The sequence below is a fragment of the Apodemus sylvaticus genome, chromosome 1 (assembly GCF_947179515.1).
Source record: "Apodemus sylvaticus chromosome 1, mApoSyl1.1, whole genome shotgun sequence".
NCBI classification, from domain to species: Eukaryota; Metazoa; Chordata; class Mammalia; order Rodentia; family Muridae; genus Apodemus; species Apodemus sylvaticus.
The window spans coordinates 169,286,232-169,301,106 of NC_067472.1; the positions used below are offsets into that span (position 1 = coordinate 169,286,232).

General features: G+C 51.2%; 2 protein-coding genes across 2 annotated transcripts in view; both read right to left on the bottom strand.

The window, feature by feature from the left end:
* Positions 1–2,350: 2,350 nt before the first annotated feature.
* LOC127669154 (branched-chain-amino-acid aminotransferase, mitochondrial) overlaps positions 2,351–14,875 on the bottom strand; it is a 38,644-nt gene continuing 26,119 nt past the window's right edge. Inside the window, exon 12 of the transcript XR_007974340.1 lies at positions 2,351–2,543. The gene's annotated coding sequence lies outside the window, so the exon portion shown is untranslated. The remainder of the gene's footprint in view (positions 2,544–14,875) is intronic.
* The window catches only part of LOC127669144 (branched-chain-amino-acid aminotransferase, mitochondrial-like), a 13,508-nt gene continuing 983 nt past the window's right edge, over positions 2,351–14,875 (bottom strand). The window contains exons 2-11 of the mRNA XM_052163014.1: positions 10,896–10,970; positions 10,254–10,457; positions 5,937–6,047; positions 5,735–5,854; positions 5,299–5,462; positions 3,956–4,098; positions 3,746–3,831; positions 3,371–3,511; positions 3,222–3,296; positions 2,351–2,684 (exon numbers count right to left, since the gene is read on the bottom strand). Coding sequence (XP_052018974.1) covers positions 2,646–2,684; positions 3,222–3,296; positions 3,371–3,511; positions 3,746–3,831; positions 3,956–4,098; positions 5,299–5,462; positions 5,735–5,854; positions 5,937–6,047; positions 10,254–10,457; positions 10,896–10,970 — 1,158 coding nt within the window. The 3' untranslated portion in view covers positions 2,351–2,645. The remainder of the gene's footprint in view (positions 2,685–3,221; positions 3,297–3,370; positions 3,512–3,745; positions 3,832–3,955; positions 4,099–5,298; positions 5,463–5,734; positions 5,855–5,936; positions 6,048–10,253; positions 10,458–10,895; positions 10,971–14,875) is intronic.

The window sequence follows — 14,875 nt, forward strand, 5'->3', positions numbered from 1 at the left end:
AAAGAGTCCCTTCAGGGTCATAGCTCAGCTCCCAAGTCTCATTGGTCAGTATTGGCTTGATTACAATAATTTTTTTTTTTTTTGGTTTTGGTTTAGTTTTTCTTTCTTCTTTCTTTCTTTCTTTCTTTCTTTCTTTCTTTTTTTTTTTTTTTTTGGTTTTTTGGATTTTTTTTTTCAAGACAAGGTTTCTCTGTTTAGCCCTGGCTGTCCTGGAACTCACTCTGTAGACCAGGTTGGCCTTGAACTCAGAAATCTGCCTGCCTCTGCAACCCAGAGTGCTGGGATTACAGGTGTGCGCCACCACCTCCTGACTACAATGAATTTTTATCATCTACATTGACCTGGTGTTTGATTTATGATGGATTTATGTTTTTGTTGCTGATTTTGTTTTTGTATACAATGTTCTGCCTTGTCTAACGTGTAAGTCGACAGGCAGAGGGAGACACCATATCTTATTCTAGATGCCTAAGAACCACCATGTGGTTGCTGGGAGCCGACCCCAGGACCTCTGGAAGAGCAGCCAGTGCTCTTACCTCTGAGCCTTCTCTCCGACCTAGATTTATGTTGGATTTAAGCGGACCCTGAAACAGCTTTGACTGCAGCTCAGCACACAAACTGCAAATAAAGGACAGAAATGGTTTAAGATGGTTTTCATTTTCTTTTTAAAAGCAAAACATGGGGGCTAGAGAGATGGTTGGGGGCTGGAGAGATGGTGCAGTGGTTAGGAGCATTGACTGGTCTTCCAGAGGTCCTTCCCAGCAACCACATGGTGGCTCACAACCAATATTGGGATCTGATGCCCTGTACTGGTGTGTCTGAAGACAGCTACAGTGTACTCATATACATAAATAAATAAATAAATCTTTACCAAAAAAATGTAAAACAATCCAGAAATGAGGTTTTAAGAAAAAGATTAATTCGTTTTATGAGTGCTTTATCTGCACGAACACCTGCTTGCCAGAAGAGGGCAGCAGATCCCATCATGGATGTCTGTGAACAGCTGTGTGGTTATTGGAATTGAACTCAGGACCTCTGGAAGAGCACACAGAGCTCTTAACTGCTGAGCCATCTCTCTGACCTGAAATGAGTTATTTTTCAGTTACATAAACAAACAACCATGGTCCCATACCTGACACGTAGGGATGCACAGATGACCCTGAGGAAGACTCCAGTAAAAGACACGAGATCTTGACTACAGCAGAACAGCCGGAGGCAAGAGGAGGAAAAGATTGCTCAGCAAAACGCTGCAACTTTGGGTTTGGGGTTTTGTTGTGGTGGTGGTTGGTGGTGCTGGTTTTGTTTGCTTTGTTTTGTTTTCAAAGACAGTGTTTCTCTGTGTTGCCCTGACTGTCTTGGAGGTCTGGATACCAGGCTGCCCTTCAAATCAGAGATTCTCCTGCCTCTGCCTCCTGAGTGTTGGGATTAAAGTCATGTGCCAACACTTCATGGGCAAAAATGAGAATTTTGCAGGAAGTCTATGGAGGGAAGAAAGGTCCCCCAGGGACCTGTAGATTTCCCCTTGGGTCCCTTGGCCCCTAACCTTCACTTGAGTAATAACTGGCAAAAGGGAATGAGATGGGGCAGTGGGGCAGTTGGGGCCAGAGAAATTGGAAATCCTACCCCAAGGTTGCTGGCTGCTGCGCTCTGACTCTATTGCCGAATAGTCCCGAAGACTCTCTCTCAATCCAGGTAATGTGATCAGCAATGAAATGGCATTTTCCAAATCAAAGCCGACGGAAGACACGAGGCAGGATTTGAATCCAGATCTGCAGCCTCTCTTTAGAGGCTCATGTAGGCCTTAGTGGAGTGTGTGTGTGTGAGGAGGTGGGGACTGGGACCCACAGAATCACAGAGATGGAGGAGAAACAGTGCTGTAATCCTTCTAACTTCTGCAACGGTCAAAAAATTAGGGGCTCGCTTCAGTAGGTGGCCTGCCCTGTCACAGGAGCTGATGTCCCTCCCTGACACACAGTTAGAGAAGAAGCCCTTTGATGTCAGACGGGGGCAGATGAAGGCCAGGAGGCCAAAGAGGAAGCTAGGATGGAGACAGGCAGGAGACCAGGACAGGAAGTCAGGCCGAGGTGGGGACACGAGAAGGGACAGGGCAGTCAGAGGCACTGGGAACGGGGCTTGGGCACCAAAGAACTGTACGAAGGGAAGAGATCCTGAGCGATCTGGTGTGGCCACTGCAAGGGTCTCCCCAGTGCAGGCAGAATCCAGTAAATGGCAAAAGATGCTAAGGTACAGAAGGAACCCTCGGGTCAGAGAAGTCCACAAGCTGAGTCCCTGACAATAAAATGTGCTGAGCTCTCAGGGTCCCAGGGTGGTGCTTAGAGCATGAGAGCCAATGTCTTCTTTGGCGTTTTATTTCAAAGTTGCAGCAAGGACAGAGAAAGGAGGGAAAGTAAAAAAAAAAAAAAAAAAAAAAAAAAAAGACACGAAGAGGGCCAGGAGAAGAGGAAAATTTGAGGTGGAGTAAACTGCATGTGCTTTGGAGTGTAACGTCCACGTGAGGGCGCCAGAGCTACAGCATCTGGACAGACCTTTTCCCTATTGCACTTCTATTGAGTCTCTGGGAGGCAAAGGACGATGAACTGGACATGGCACGTCTGCAGATCCAACCACGGAGGGCACAGCCCCCAACATCACACCTTAAGCATCCAATCGTGGGCACTGGCTCCATACTGCAGGAAAACGAAGTTGCATCAATGAGATGGCTGCACTACACCTCCCAGAAGGCCTTGGAACAGTGAAAGCTGACTGCTCTCAGAGCTATGCCCCAGTGCCTTGTGGGAGGTGTAGTCCTTTTACCTGGAGACACAACCAACAATTCCAAGATCAAGGCAGAGAGTTGCAAAGCCTTGAAGGCTCATGGGAAAAGGCATTTTCAGCTCACACCTGTTGTTGGCACCTGCTAGGTGCCAACAGGGGGCCAGGATACTAAGTCGCCTCAGGTCCAGCTCACTGGGAAATGAGCCTAGAGGTTTTCTAGAAGCCCTCTAAGTTTACAAGAATTTGGGAATTCACCAGAGGCTGTGAGAGGAATCCTTCAAGGACAGGGAGGGGCAAGGGAAGAAGGTTGCCATGCCAAACAGCCTAGAACCCCAGGGAGAACTGGGGGGCCCATTTTTTACGTTTTCTTTTCCTGGGCTTCTGGCCACAGGCAATCAGAGGAAAGGAGCCATTAATCAGAGCTGTTGCTCCCACGCTCAGGAGCTCACCTGAATAGCCTTCAACTCCTTCTGGAAGCGCAGGATGAGCTCCGGCCCGTTCTCCATGGTGGGGATGTGGAGGTTCTGGGGACAGGGGGCCATGAGGATGGGGCGCTCCCCCTCTTTCTCTCCCACCTCCCCTGGCAGCTCGGCCTCACCTGGCCTTCATACAGGATCTGGTGCACCGGGCAGACCTGACAGGCAGTGCCTGAGCCGAAGACTTCTCGCACCCGGCCCTCCTCCAGCGCCCGCTTTAATTCCTCCATGGTGACCTTGCGTTCTGCCACCCGGAACTCACCCTGCATAACAAGGGTGCAGAAACACTCCAGTGCCCAGACTCCTGCCCTGCTGCAGACCACCATCACTCCCTCCTTAAGGCTGCAGGGAAATACGGAGCCCCGGGGATGGGAGATAGACCCAGAGAAAAGAGGGCTTGGCGGTGGGGGTGGGGGGTGGGGGTGGGCAGGCTTCCACCACCGCGCCCCAACTCAAGACACTTGGGCCCAAAGATTCAGATGCCACACAGGCCCTACCCAAGTCCTGGCCAGATCCAGCAGGCTTTGTCGAACCACTCCAGGCAGGATGATACCATTCAGTGGGGGCGTGGCCAGCTCCAGTACTGTCAGGGATGACAGGTGGAGTCACTGCTTCCCACCCTCAAATGCTCTCCCCTCCCCCCTAGTCGCCACCTGCCCAGGATTCCGGGAGGAATTAGGGTGTGGGTTGGGACCTGAGTCACTCACCTCCGTCCTCATGAGTCCAGTAGACAAAGATGTTCATGGTGCCCACCTCCGTGAGCTGGTGGTCCGGCCCGTGCAGCCAGAGCACCTGCTGGCAGCCTTTCTTCTGAGCTTCCCGTTGCACAGCCACCGTGGGTCCATAATTCCTGGAGGGCAGCCTGGTCAGACCGGGCTAAGAATTCCCCACACTCCCCACAGCACAGCCAAGGAGGAGTCTGCTTCCCCAACTCACAGCCCAGCCGTGACCCTCCAAACCTGCAGGGCAGGCATCTTAACCTACTATTGGGGTCAAGGTTGGGGCCCTGTGAGGTCAGATCCCTTTCCTGCCTCCAGTTCCTCATTTCTTCAGCGTCTGATACTAAGATCACAGGTGTGGTGACACCACGTGGCTTTGACTGCCAACTCGACATTTCATTTTTGTTTTTCTTTAAGATCTATATATTTTACATTTTATGTGAGTACACTGTCACTGTCTTCAGACACACCACAAGAGGCCATCGGATCCCATTACAGATGGTTTGAGCCACCATGTGGTCCAGGCCCACCCCTGAGCTTTCTTTGTAGCCTTCCTGCCTCAGCCAACTGAGGAGCCATGACTCTAGGACATAGATGGCTGGAGGCAACCATACCTTTGTAGCCAAGACACCCAGGTGAAGTGTCACCTCCTAAGCAGAGCTTTCACAAGACCCTGTGAACCCTGGAACTGAGCTTGCAGATCCAGACACGAGGGCACCTACCCGCCCAACCTCCCTCAGGGTGTGGCTGGCATGGCCTCCTCCCCAGAAGACCTCACAGATGTGTTCTGAGATGACCTGAAGAGCCTTCCTGTGTGTCCACACTGCCTTGTTCCAACATGCCGGTAGCGTATACCCGACCCGATCCCAGGAAACGTAGCTACATCCTCACTATATACTGTGTCAGGACCTTTGGCAACACAGAATTCTGGGAAGCCCACAGGGTCGAAAAGAGACTGGGGCCCAGGTCATGTTGGGGACGCTAGGCATGGAGACAGCGCAGCACAGATGATGCAGGAAGTTCTAAGGGTCGTCTTATTTCTAGAGGCTTCCAGGGGGTACTGTTTTGGTCTCCCCACTGACCCACCCATCTCTGAGCTCATTTGTTCAAATGAAAGGTACCCCAATCTCCTTTCACCCTTAATGCCAGGCACCAGGGACGACAACGGACACAAAGAAAGCCTAGAACCAACTACAGAGCCAGTGACAGTAGCTTTCCATTCCAGAACCCAGGCACAGCCCCGACCAAGAGACACAAGGAGACCAAAGCCTTCCCTCTCACAGAATCCCTGCTCAGGGCACAACTCCCCGGGCATGTGGGAAGCGACTCACCCCCCCAACTTGTAGTCACCGGCTCCTCCTATCCAGGCTCTGACGAACGTGGGGTCAGCCAGGAGGGATACAGGTGTCATGGAGTCTCCAGGGAAGTAGGAGTCCACGGGACACAGAATGACATACAGGAGGGCTTGTGTGGCCATACCGATACCCAGTGAGTGCTATGAGGAGCAGAGGGGGAGCATCAGACGAAGGGGTCCTCACTTCAGCTTCCTCCTCCGTTAGACACAGAGCTCTAGGCCCAACCTCCTCCCTCAGACCCAGAGCTCTAGGCCCAGCCTCCTCCCTCAGACCCAGAGCTCTAGACCCAGCCTCATCCCCCAGACCCAGAGCTCTAGGCCCAGCCTCCTCCCTCAGACCCAGAGCTCTAGGCCCGGCCTCCTCCCTCAGACCAGGATGTCCCCAGGCCAGCAGCTCCCACAGCAGTGCCTACCTCATTCCCGATCAGCACAGGCCGCACATAGAGGCTCGTTCCACTGCCATCGGGAACCCAGTCTTTGTCTATTTCAACGAGCTGCCGGATGCACTCCAACAGCTCCTGCCTGTCAAAGTCCTGGGTGGATTCCACAGGAGTCAGGGGTCCAGACCCTCCTACCACCCTCTGCCCTCTCTCCTAGGTCCGACTGGCCACTTACTGGCAGGCAGAGGCGCCTTGCAGAACGTAGCATCCTGTCCATGTTGAGCCAGGGCCGGAAGAGGCGCACCTGCTGGTCTCTGCCTTTGTACGCTTTGAAGCCCTCAAAGAGCTGCGGGGACAGGAGGGGAGGGGTGCTCGGGGTGAGCCCGAAGCATAGACATAGCAAGACACACAGCCGTGCACATGGGGACAGCGAGAGGCGATGTGGAGAGAGACGTGACATGCATGAAAGCTCAGGACAAGGACGAGGCCGGCATGTGGGGCAAGCCTCTCCTCTCAGCTCTCAGGGCCAGAGGGACACCATGCCCAGGTAGGGCCAGCTCGAGGGCAGCCGGTCTACAGGGGGATCCAGTCTAGCAAACACCCCATGCAAGGAAGACAGAAGGGTCACTTAATATACGAAGTTCTTGTACGTAGGAAGCTATCCTAGGGAGCTAGAGAGATGGCCTAGGGGTTAGGAGCACTGACTGCTCTTCCAAAGGACCCAGGTTCAATTCCCAGCACTTACATGGTAACTCACAGTCATCTGTAACGCCAGCTCCAAGGGAACTGATGCCCTCCTCAGGCCTCTGCAGGAACTGCTGCACAGTGGTATATATACAATACATACATGTATAGATCGTATGTGCGCGCGCGCGCGCACGTGTGTATGTGTGTGTGTGTGTGTGTGTGTACATAAACATACATATACACTCTGTGTATGCGCTCATACATATAAAATAAAATACAGTCTTTTAAAACAAATTCCAGGGAGCTGGAGAGATGGCTCAGTGGTTAAGAGCACTGACTGCTCTTACAAAGGTCTTGAGTTCAATTCCCAGCAACACATGGTGGCTCACAACCATCTGTAAAGGTATCTGATGCCCTCTTCTGGTTTGTCTGGAAACAACTACAGTGTACTCATATAAATAAAATATATCTTTAAAAAAAAAAAATCCTGGTTGGTAGAAACCACAGCCTGAGAGACAGTTTACAAAAAACGAAATATCAATATATCAATGAGATTTTTTAAAAAAACAATTCTTTGAAAATCTCATACATATGTACATCAATGGGCTATACGCATGTCACAGGCCAACATCACTTACTTTATTCAAAATATTTATAAGAGTTGTTTTACAGCCGGGCGGTGGTGGCGCACGCCTGTAATCCCAGCACTCTGGGAGGCAGAGGCAGGCGGATTTCTGAGTTTGAGGCCAGCCTGGTCTACAGAGTGAGTTCCAGGATAGCCAGGGCTATACAGAGAAACCCTGTCTCGGAAAAAAAAAAAAAAAAAAAAAGAAAAGTCTAGCGACTCCATGTTTAAGGGCTGGAGAGATGGCTCAGCGGTTAAGAGCACTGACTGCTCTTCCAAATGGTCCTGAGTTCAAATCCCAGCAACCACATGGTGGCTCACAACCATTTGTAATGAGATCTGATGCCCTCTTCTGGTGTGTCTGAAGACAGCTACAGTGTACTCACATATAACAATAAATGAATCTTTAAAAAAAAAAAAAAAAAAAAAGAGTTGTTTTACATTTTATGTGTGAGCGTGTGTGTCTGTGCTTGTATCCATATCACGAATGTAGTGCTCATGGAATCCAGAGGCATCTGGTCCCCTGGAGTTGAAGTTACAAGTTGGAAACTGCTTGCTAGGGGTGCTGGGACCTGACCTCAAGTCCTCTGCAAGAGCAATACCTGCTCTTAACTACAGGGCCCCAACATCATTTGTAATTAGGGGGGAAATGCAGATTAAAATAAATTTGAGGATCCTGAGGAGGATAGGAAAGTGCTTGCTGTAGTCCTGAGGACGTGAGTCCAGTCCCCAGCAACCACGTTAAAAATTAATTAAACAAACAAACAAACAACAAAGCAAGATGGAGAGCAATCGAGACAGACACCCCACTCGCTGTCACCCTCTGCACACACACACACACACAAACACACACACAGTCTTTTGTAATGGTAGCCTGGGTTGTCCTGGAACTTGATTTGTAGACAAGGCTGGCCTCAAACTCCAGAGATCCGCCTGCTTTCGTCTTCTGAGCGTTGGGATTAAATGTGTGGATTAAATTCACCACGTTCAGAACTTTAAAAACCTCTATGTCTATTTGTCAAGGTTTCTTTCTGGGCACAGGCTTGGGCAGCCAGTGTGGGAACTGATACAAGTTCCAAAAAGAACACTGTAGCAACGCTGTTCAAGCTTGGATGCTGCCCTTTGACTCCCTAGAGGTAGAAATTGGACAGAGGGATACACTTGCACTCAGAGGACAAGAGCACTGGTCTTTATTGCAACATTTTTCTATCTCAAGGCTGAAAAGAACCCAAATGGCCAACAATAGGTGACTGTCCGATGAACAGCACTGTCTGTTGGAGTGACGTTTGTACACTGTGCAAGAAGTCTCTGTCCATCCTTGTCTAACTAAGGCACCTTCTGATTAGCTAAGATAAAAATCCTATCATGAAAGGCAGAATAGTAAGGTGCACCTTCCAGAGAGAGAGAGAGGTGGGGGGGGGGGGACAGAGGGAGGGGGAGAGGAAGAGAGGAGGGAGAGAGGGAAGAAAGGAGGCAGGGAGAAAGAGAGAATTCTGGGAAGCAGTTCTTGGACTGGCTGTTCTGAGGCCCTATCTTCCCTTTGTCCTAGGCCATTGTTCTACTCCAACACGTCTGTCAGTTTGCCATTTCAGTGGTGGGGCAGCTGGTGATCCATCCGCAGAGGCTCTTCCACATCAAGTGTAAGAAGCAGCCTCTGCTCTATCCTGCTTATGGACAGCCTGGCTGTCCCTGTCTTCAATAACAGTTTGTTTTTTCTTTATTAGGAACTTCTTCTTTCTACACGTCTAACACTGGAGAAATGCCAATCTGTGCTTCCCCATGTTGACGTGGCTCTCTTCCCCATAGCTGTAGGGCTATTATATTACCCACATGTGACTTTCTGGCTATCCACACATCTGGTCCTAAGCATCTAATGCATTTTAGACCTCATTTTACCTTAGACAATGTCCCAACTTTTAGGAGTTGTGTATGCTTTGAAGTGGCCAGGCTGGATTTTCAGAATCTTGGGGGTTTTTTTGTTTTTTGGATTTTTTTTGGGGGGGGGGGTTGGTTTTTTAGAGACAGGGATTCTCTGTATAGCCCTGGCTGTTCTGGAACTCACTCTCTAGACCAGGCTGGCTTCAAACTCAGAAATCTCCCTGCCTCTGCCTCCCAGAGTGCTGGGATTACAGGCATGAGCCACTACCGCCTGGCAGGAATCTTGTGAAATTATTGTTACATCTGTTCCTGTATCCACTAAACCTTCAATTTCAGTTCCATCTAACTGAAATTTTAACATTGGTCTCTTATCATTTGTAGTAGTTTGCCAAACTGTCTGGCTTTGGCAGCCACGTGACAAACCGAAGAGTACAAACAGGTTAATGTAAGTTAGGAGCTAGTTGGGGAGTAAACCTAGCTAAGGCCAAAGCATTGTAGACATGAGCCGGCACACCATCACTGGGGAGCGAGGGTGGGCGTGGAAGCGTTCAGTGTTCGAGGCAAAAGATGGAATATCACGCTGCAGCCACGAAGACAAGACTCCTTAAGGATTGTCACGGCAAAATCAGATGGCTAAACCCCAAGACTCCAGCTACAGATCTCATTCCAGAGTCCTGTCTAGCCTCAAAACTGTACAGTCCTCCTGCCTCAACCTCTTGAGTGCTGTCATTACATCAGCTCCAACAGGGCCTCAGAGGGCCCTTACTATATCCAGGCTGTATATCCTGCCCCCCGTTAGAACTCCTCCTGAGCTCCTTGTCTCTGTGGCCCTGTTGACATCCCGAGCTTCTTCTGCCACTCTGAGACCCCACAGGTCTGCCAACCTCTCGCTCCTATCTGCATGAGCTCTCCCCTCTACATTTTTATCTTTGCTGGGAGAACCCCACTTTCTTTCAGAGCAGAGTTCCGACAAAGCAGAATCTGCTCATCTTGGGAATTGTCACCTCATCTGTGTCCTAGAACACAGGCAATCTCAGGAAAAGATGACAGAGAAAGGAATGTGCAAAATTCCCAGATGGCTGACCTAAGTCAGGTGAAACAGGATAGACGCTCGCACACAGCAGGGTGGACACACAAGGCAGGGTGGACACAAGCAGCTGGGTGGACGCTCACATGCAGCAGGGTGGACACACACTAGGCAGGGTGGACACACACAAGGCAGGGTGGACACAAGCAGCTGGGTGGACGCTCACACGCAGCAGGGTGGACACACACGCAGCAGGGTGGACACACACGGCAGGGTGGACACACACGGCAGGGTGGATACACACGGCATGGTGGGGCGGAAGCAGCCAGTCCTACCTGCAGAGAGTAGTGCAGACCTGAGCAGGCTGGGTGTAGCGTGAGGTTCTGGAAGGGCTGGATCCTCGGAGCGCCCCAGCCTGCATTGCTGTTCCACTCCACCATCAGCATGTGGTCTGTGAATGTCTTTCCAAACTGCAGGGGCTGGCTAGGGGCTGGCTTCCTCTGTGGCTCTTTGGTCATCTGAATCTGGAGGTCTGCAGCCTGAGAGGAATCAAAACAAAATGAAGGAAGGAAGGAAGGAAGGAAGGAAGGAAGGAAGGAAGGAAGGAAGAAAGAAAGGAAGGGAAGGGAAGGGAAGGAGGGGGAAGGAAGGGAAAGGAAGGGAAAGGAAAGGAAAGGAAAGGAAAGGAAAGGAAAGGAAAGGAAAGGAAAGGAAAGGAAAGGAAAGGAAAACACCCAGCACCTCAGGGGCCTGGAGCCCTCAACCTGAGAGGAGAGGCTGCAGTTTCCATGGGGCCTCAGCCTCAGCCCCACAGACAAGGAGCAGGCTCCCAAAACACACAGTGCCAGCTCCTCACAGCACGACAGCAGACAGCTAGAGGACCTCTCAGAGCTGCCTACATGCAGATGAGTCCCGTCCTCCCTCAAACACAGACACAGGCCACAGGCCTCCTCCCTGAGACCCAGGTCCTCCTTTACCTTGAAACTGGAGGACACACATCTTCTGGACCCACACAGAAGCCAGGGAAGAGGCAGAAGCTTTCGGGTCCAGATCTACGGTGGAGAGAGAAATCAATATGACCAAGGTGAAGGCAAGAAAGAGCAGGGGTCCTGACACCTGTCCCACCACTGACGTGAGAGGCCCCAGAGGTTGTCTCTGTCACAGTCTCAGTGCCTTCTAGACAGCCTGTGCTCTGCCCAAGTCCCCACCAGGATGCCTATCCCTAGAAAGACTAAAGCCAGCTCCAGCCCCTCCACCATCCACCAGGCAGGGCAAAGTCGACAGAGGCGTGCCTCCTACTAGAGAACTTTGGCCACAGCTTGCAGACAGCTTAGACCAGACGACTACCAGGGAGAGCCAGCAGGTAAGAGAAAACTCCTGGCTTTGGGGGCAGCCGGGGCACAAAAACTGACAAGAATTAGAAAAGAATAGGCCCTGTTTATCCCAGAATTCAGCAGCCCAGACCTCAGACCTCCTCCCTCAGACACAGGAGTAATGGCCCATGTACTTCTCCAGACTCCAGCCCTCCTCCTTCTGACCCAGAGGTCCTCCTTGACCTTCCTCCCTTAGACCCACAACTACAAGACTCCAACCCTCTTCCATCAGACAGAGGAGTCCTAATTCTTACTCTTTAGGATATCCGGCAGCTGGCTGTCACTGCAGCAGCCCACCCAGCCACAGGGCTGGGACACCCTCATACTGGGCAGTGACTGCTGTGTTCTTTACTATCAGTGGCTGGAGGGCCAGCATGTGCTAGCCACGGAAAGTGCTCAGGGTTCACATCCCTGCTGACCTTCCCCAAGGTTAGCGTGGAATTCAGGGCTGGTTGTTGCTGCAGGTGGCCGCTTCCTGATATTTGGGCGTCATACTTTCCTCTGCAGACCATGGAGAGGCAGCTGAGCCCTAAGTTTGAGGAGGACAGGATAACAGCCTGTTCCCGCTGGGAGAGCTGAAACCGGCCAGTGAGATGGGAGGGTCTTCAGAGTCACCGATCAACTGGTGAGTCTCGAATGTCATATGGATAAGTCTGGGCCAGGACACAGGTTTTTTCTTTCTTCCTTCCTTCCTTCCTTCCTTCCTTTCTTCCTTCCTTCCTTCCTTCTTTCCTTTCTTCCTTCCTTCCTTCCTTCCTTCTTTCCTTTCTTCCTTCCTTCCTTGCCTTTATGGAGAGGAGAGAGCTTAAGGCAGGGACTTACTAAGTTGCATACTGACCTCAAACACACTCTATAGCCCAGTGTGTGAAGTTGGGATCTTCCTGCCTCGGAATCTTCCCCAGACAGGATGACAGGCATGTGTGCCGCCACACCTGGCTCAGATAAGATCTCTCTGCATGTGTGTGCACCATGTGAAGTGTGTATGTGCATTTGTGTATCTGTCTGTAGAGGTCAAACTTAGATGTCATTCCTCGGGTGACTTCCATCCTGTTTTTTTCTTTGTTCATTTTGAGACACAGTCTTACTATGTATCCCTGGCTGTACTGTGAACTCACTATGTAGACGAATCTGGCGGCCTTGATCTCAGAGATTGTCCTGTCTCTGCCTCCCTAGTGCGGGGGTTGAAGGCCTGTGACCACCTCGGCCCCAGCCCATCCTGTCCTGAGGCAGGGACTCTCTGGGTCCTGGAGCTGCCAGTCTGGTTCAGCTCTCTACAATCTCCAGTTCACCAGCAATGGTATTTAAGGATGAGTCTCGAGCGGCAGAGGGAGCGACACCTGTAGCTCCAGCTCTCAGGAGGCAGGGGCAGATGAGTGTCTGAATGTGAGGCTAGCCTCGACTAGAGAGAGAGTCCCCGGACAGCCAGGCCTACACAGAGAAACCCTGGCTAAAAAAAACAAAACAAAACAAAACAAGCAAATATGACAGAGTCCCCGAATAGGTTCCAGGATCAGACTCTGGCCTCCAGGTTTCCTGACAAGCACTTCACCAACCATGTCAGTATCTCCCAGTCCTCAGATGTGGCATTAATGGCATGGAGACCAAGGGCTTCTGGGGTGATCTAGGAGTGACAACCCCTCATTGTCTCTGTGTGGTGATATAAAGGGTTCCCAACACTGCCACCCTGCATCAGACACTCTCAGCATGGGGACAAGACAACCCCTCTGTGTGGGGCAGCCAGCATGGAGGCAGGAGCGCAGAGGAACCAGGAATGCTTTTCTGTGTTTAGTAGAGTAAGCCAGAAAAGCTGAACAATGCAGAAAAGAGACACAGGGAACATGAAGAGACAAGATGGCGCTGTGCTCAGGTGCAGATGCCGGCCTAGCACGCAGGACGCCCGGGTTATTTGTTCCCCAGCAGCACACAAACTCTGCAGTCCCAGCACTGGGGAGATAAGGCAGAAGGACCAGGAGTCCAAGGCCATCCTTGACCATGCAGCAAGTTTAAGGCCAGTCTGGCTTATATAAGACCCTGTTAGAAGATGATGACGATGAAGATGGTGATGATGAAGAAAGGAAGAATGAGGGACCAGAGGGTGGTGGCACACACCTTTAATCCCTGCACTCAGGAGGCAGGGACATGCAGATCTCTGAGTTCAAGGCCAGCCTGGTCTACATTGTGAGATCTTGTCTCAAAAAAAAGAACCGGAGGCTGAGAGATGTCACGAGATTTATGATTATAAAGAGGACCACTGACATGAGTTTCTGGGTAAGGGGCACCCATCAGCAAGCCTGAGGAACTGAGTCTGACACCTGGGACCCACAGCCAATGAACAAAAATGTAATGGAGCAAGGGGCAGGGGTGGGCCACACTAGGAGGGGAGGGAAACGCAGAGAGTTACAGAAATTCTAAACTGGGTTTGGTAGCACAAACCCATCATCACAGAACTCGGGAGGCTGAAGCAGGAGGATCACAAGTTTAAGCCCAGCCCAAGCTTTATAAAGAGATCCAGGGGAAAGGAGGGAGAAAAACATCCCACAGCCTTGAGGCACAGAGAAAGCATTGTGCCAAGGTCCAGAGAAGATGCGTCTGAACTGGCACGGAGCTCTGGCGACCTCGGCTTCCTGGGCTCTGGCGACCTCGGAAGTGCTACCTTTGTCTTCCTGGGGCAGTGCTCTGAGGCCAACAGTCTGCTCTTGGCTCAAAGAACACCCCTCCCCCATCCCATAGGATAGGGATTAAGCCTGAAGAAGGAGGCTAGATGGCAGGGAGACTACAGAAAGGACCTGTCAAGGGGGGGAGCAGACTTCAGAGATTAAGGGGGAGTGTGCTGGCAGGGTTCCACCGGGTTTCCCCATGTTCCTTGTGTTCCTTTCACATCCCTGCAGCCCTGAACAGAAACACAGTATCCATCAAAGATCAGGTGGTCTTGTCAAAACTCCACTCTCAAGGCCAAGGTAAGCAAAATAATTATCACAGTAAGGTGTTGTCCTGTCTCGGGTAACTGTCCCTACACCATACTATCTCACCAAATCCCAGGGGTGCTCCTCGTATAGCCCTGTCCTCATCATAGGACAGACTCTCCATTAGATTTGTAGAAGCCTAAGACTCTGATACAACACCAGCACCACCCCTTACAGAGCAATGTGGTGTCCTAACACAGCCCAGGGCTGTTTCCTGCCCCATCCCAAATGCATGTTCCCTTCTACAGCCTAGGATCGCCCTTGGCAGGTGGAAGGGCTCTTTCAGGCTCAAAAAGGATCCCAGTGTTAGTCTAGGCTAGTCCCTGCAAGAAGTCTGCGCCCCACCCCAGGCAGCAGGCTCCCTCATACTCCAGAATTCACTGTGTGAGCACTCACCACTAGGTCCTACAGCTCTGAGCAGGCTCATGGTCAAACTGTCTCTATTACAAGGTAAAACTATCTTCCTCGGAGCCCAGATCTGCCCCGTAAGAACTGGAGATTGGTCCACTATGGCAAAGCTGTACCCATCCAAGACCACCACACTGTCAGAGCCTAGATTCTTGTCCCTGTCATATCCAAGACCATCTACATTGGCCATTTCTGTCTGTCACTAAGAGCTGG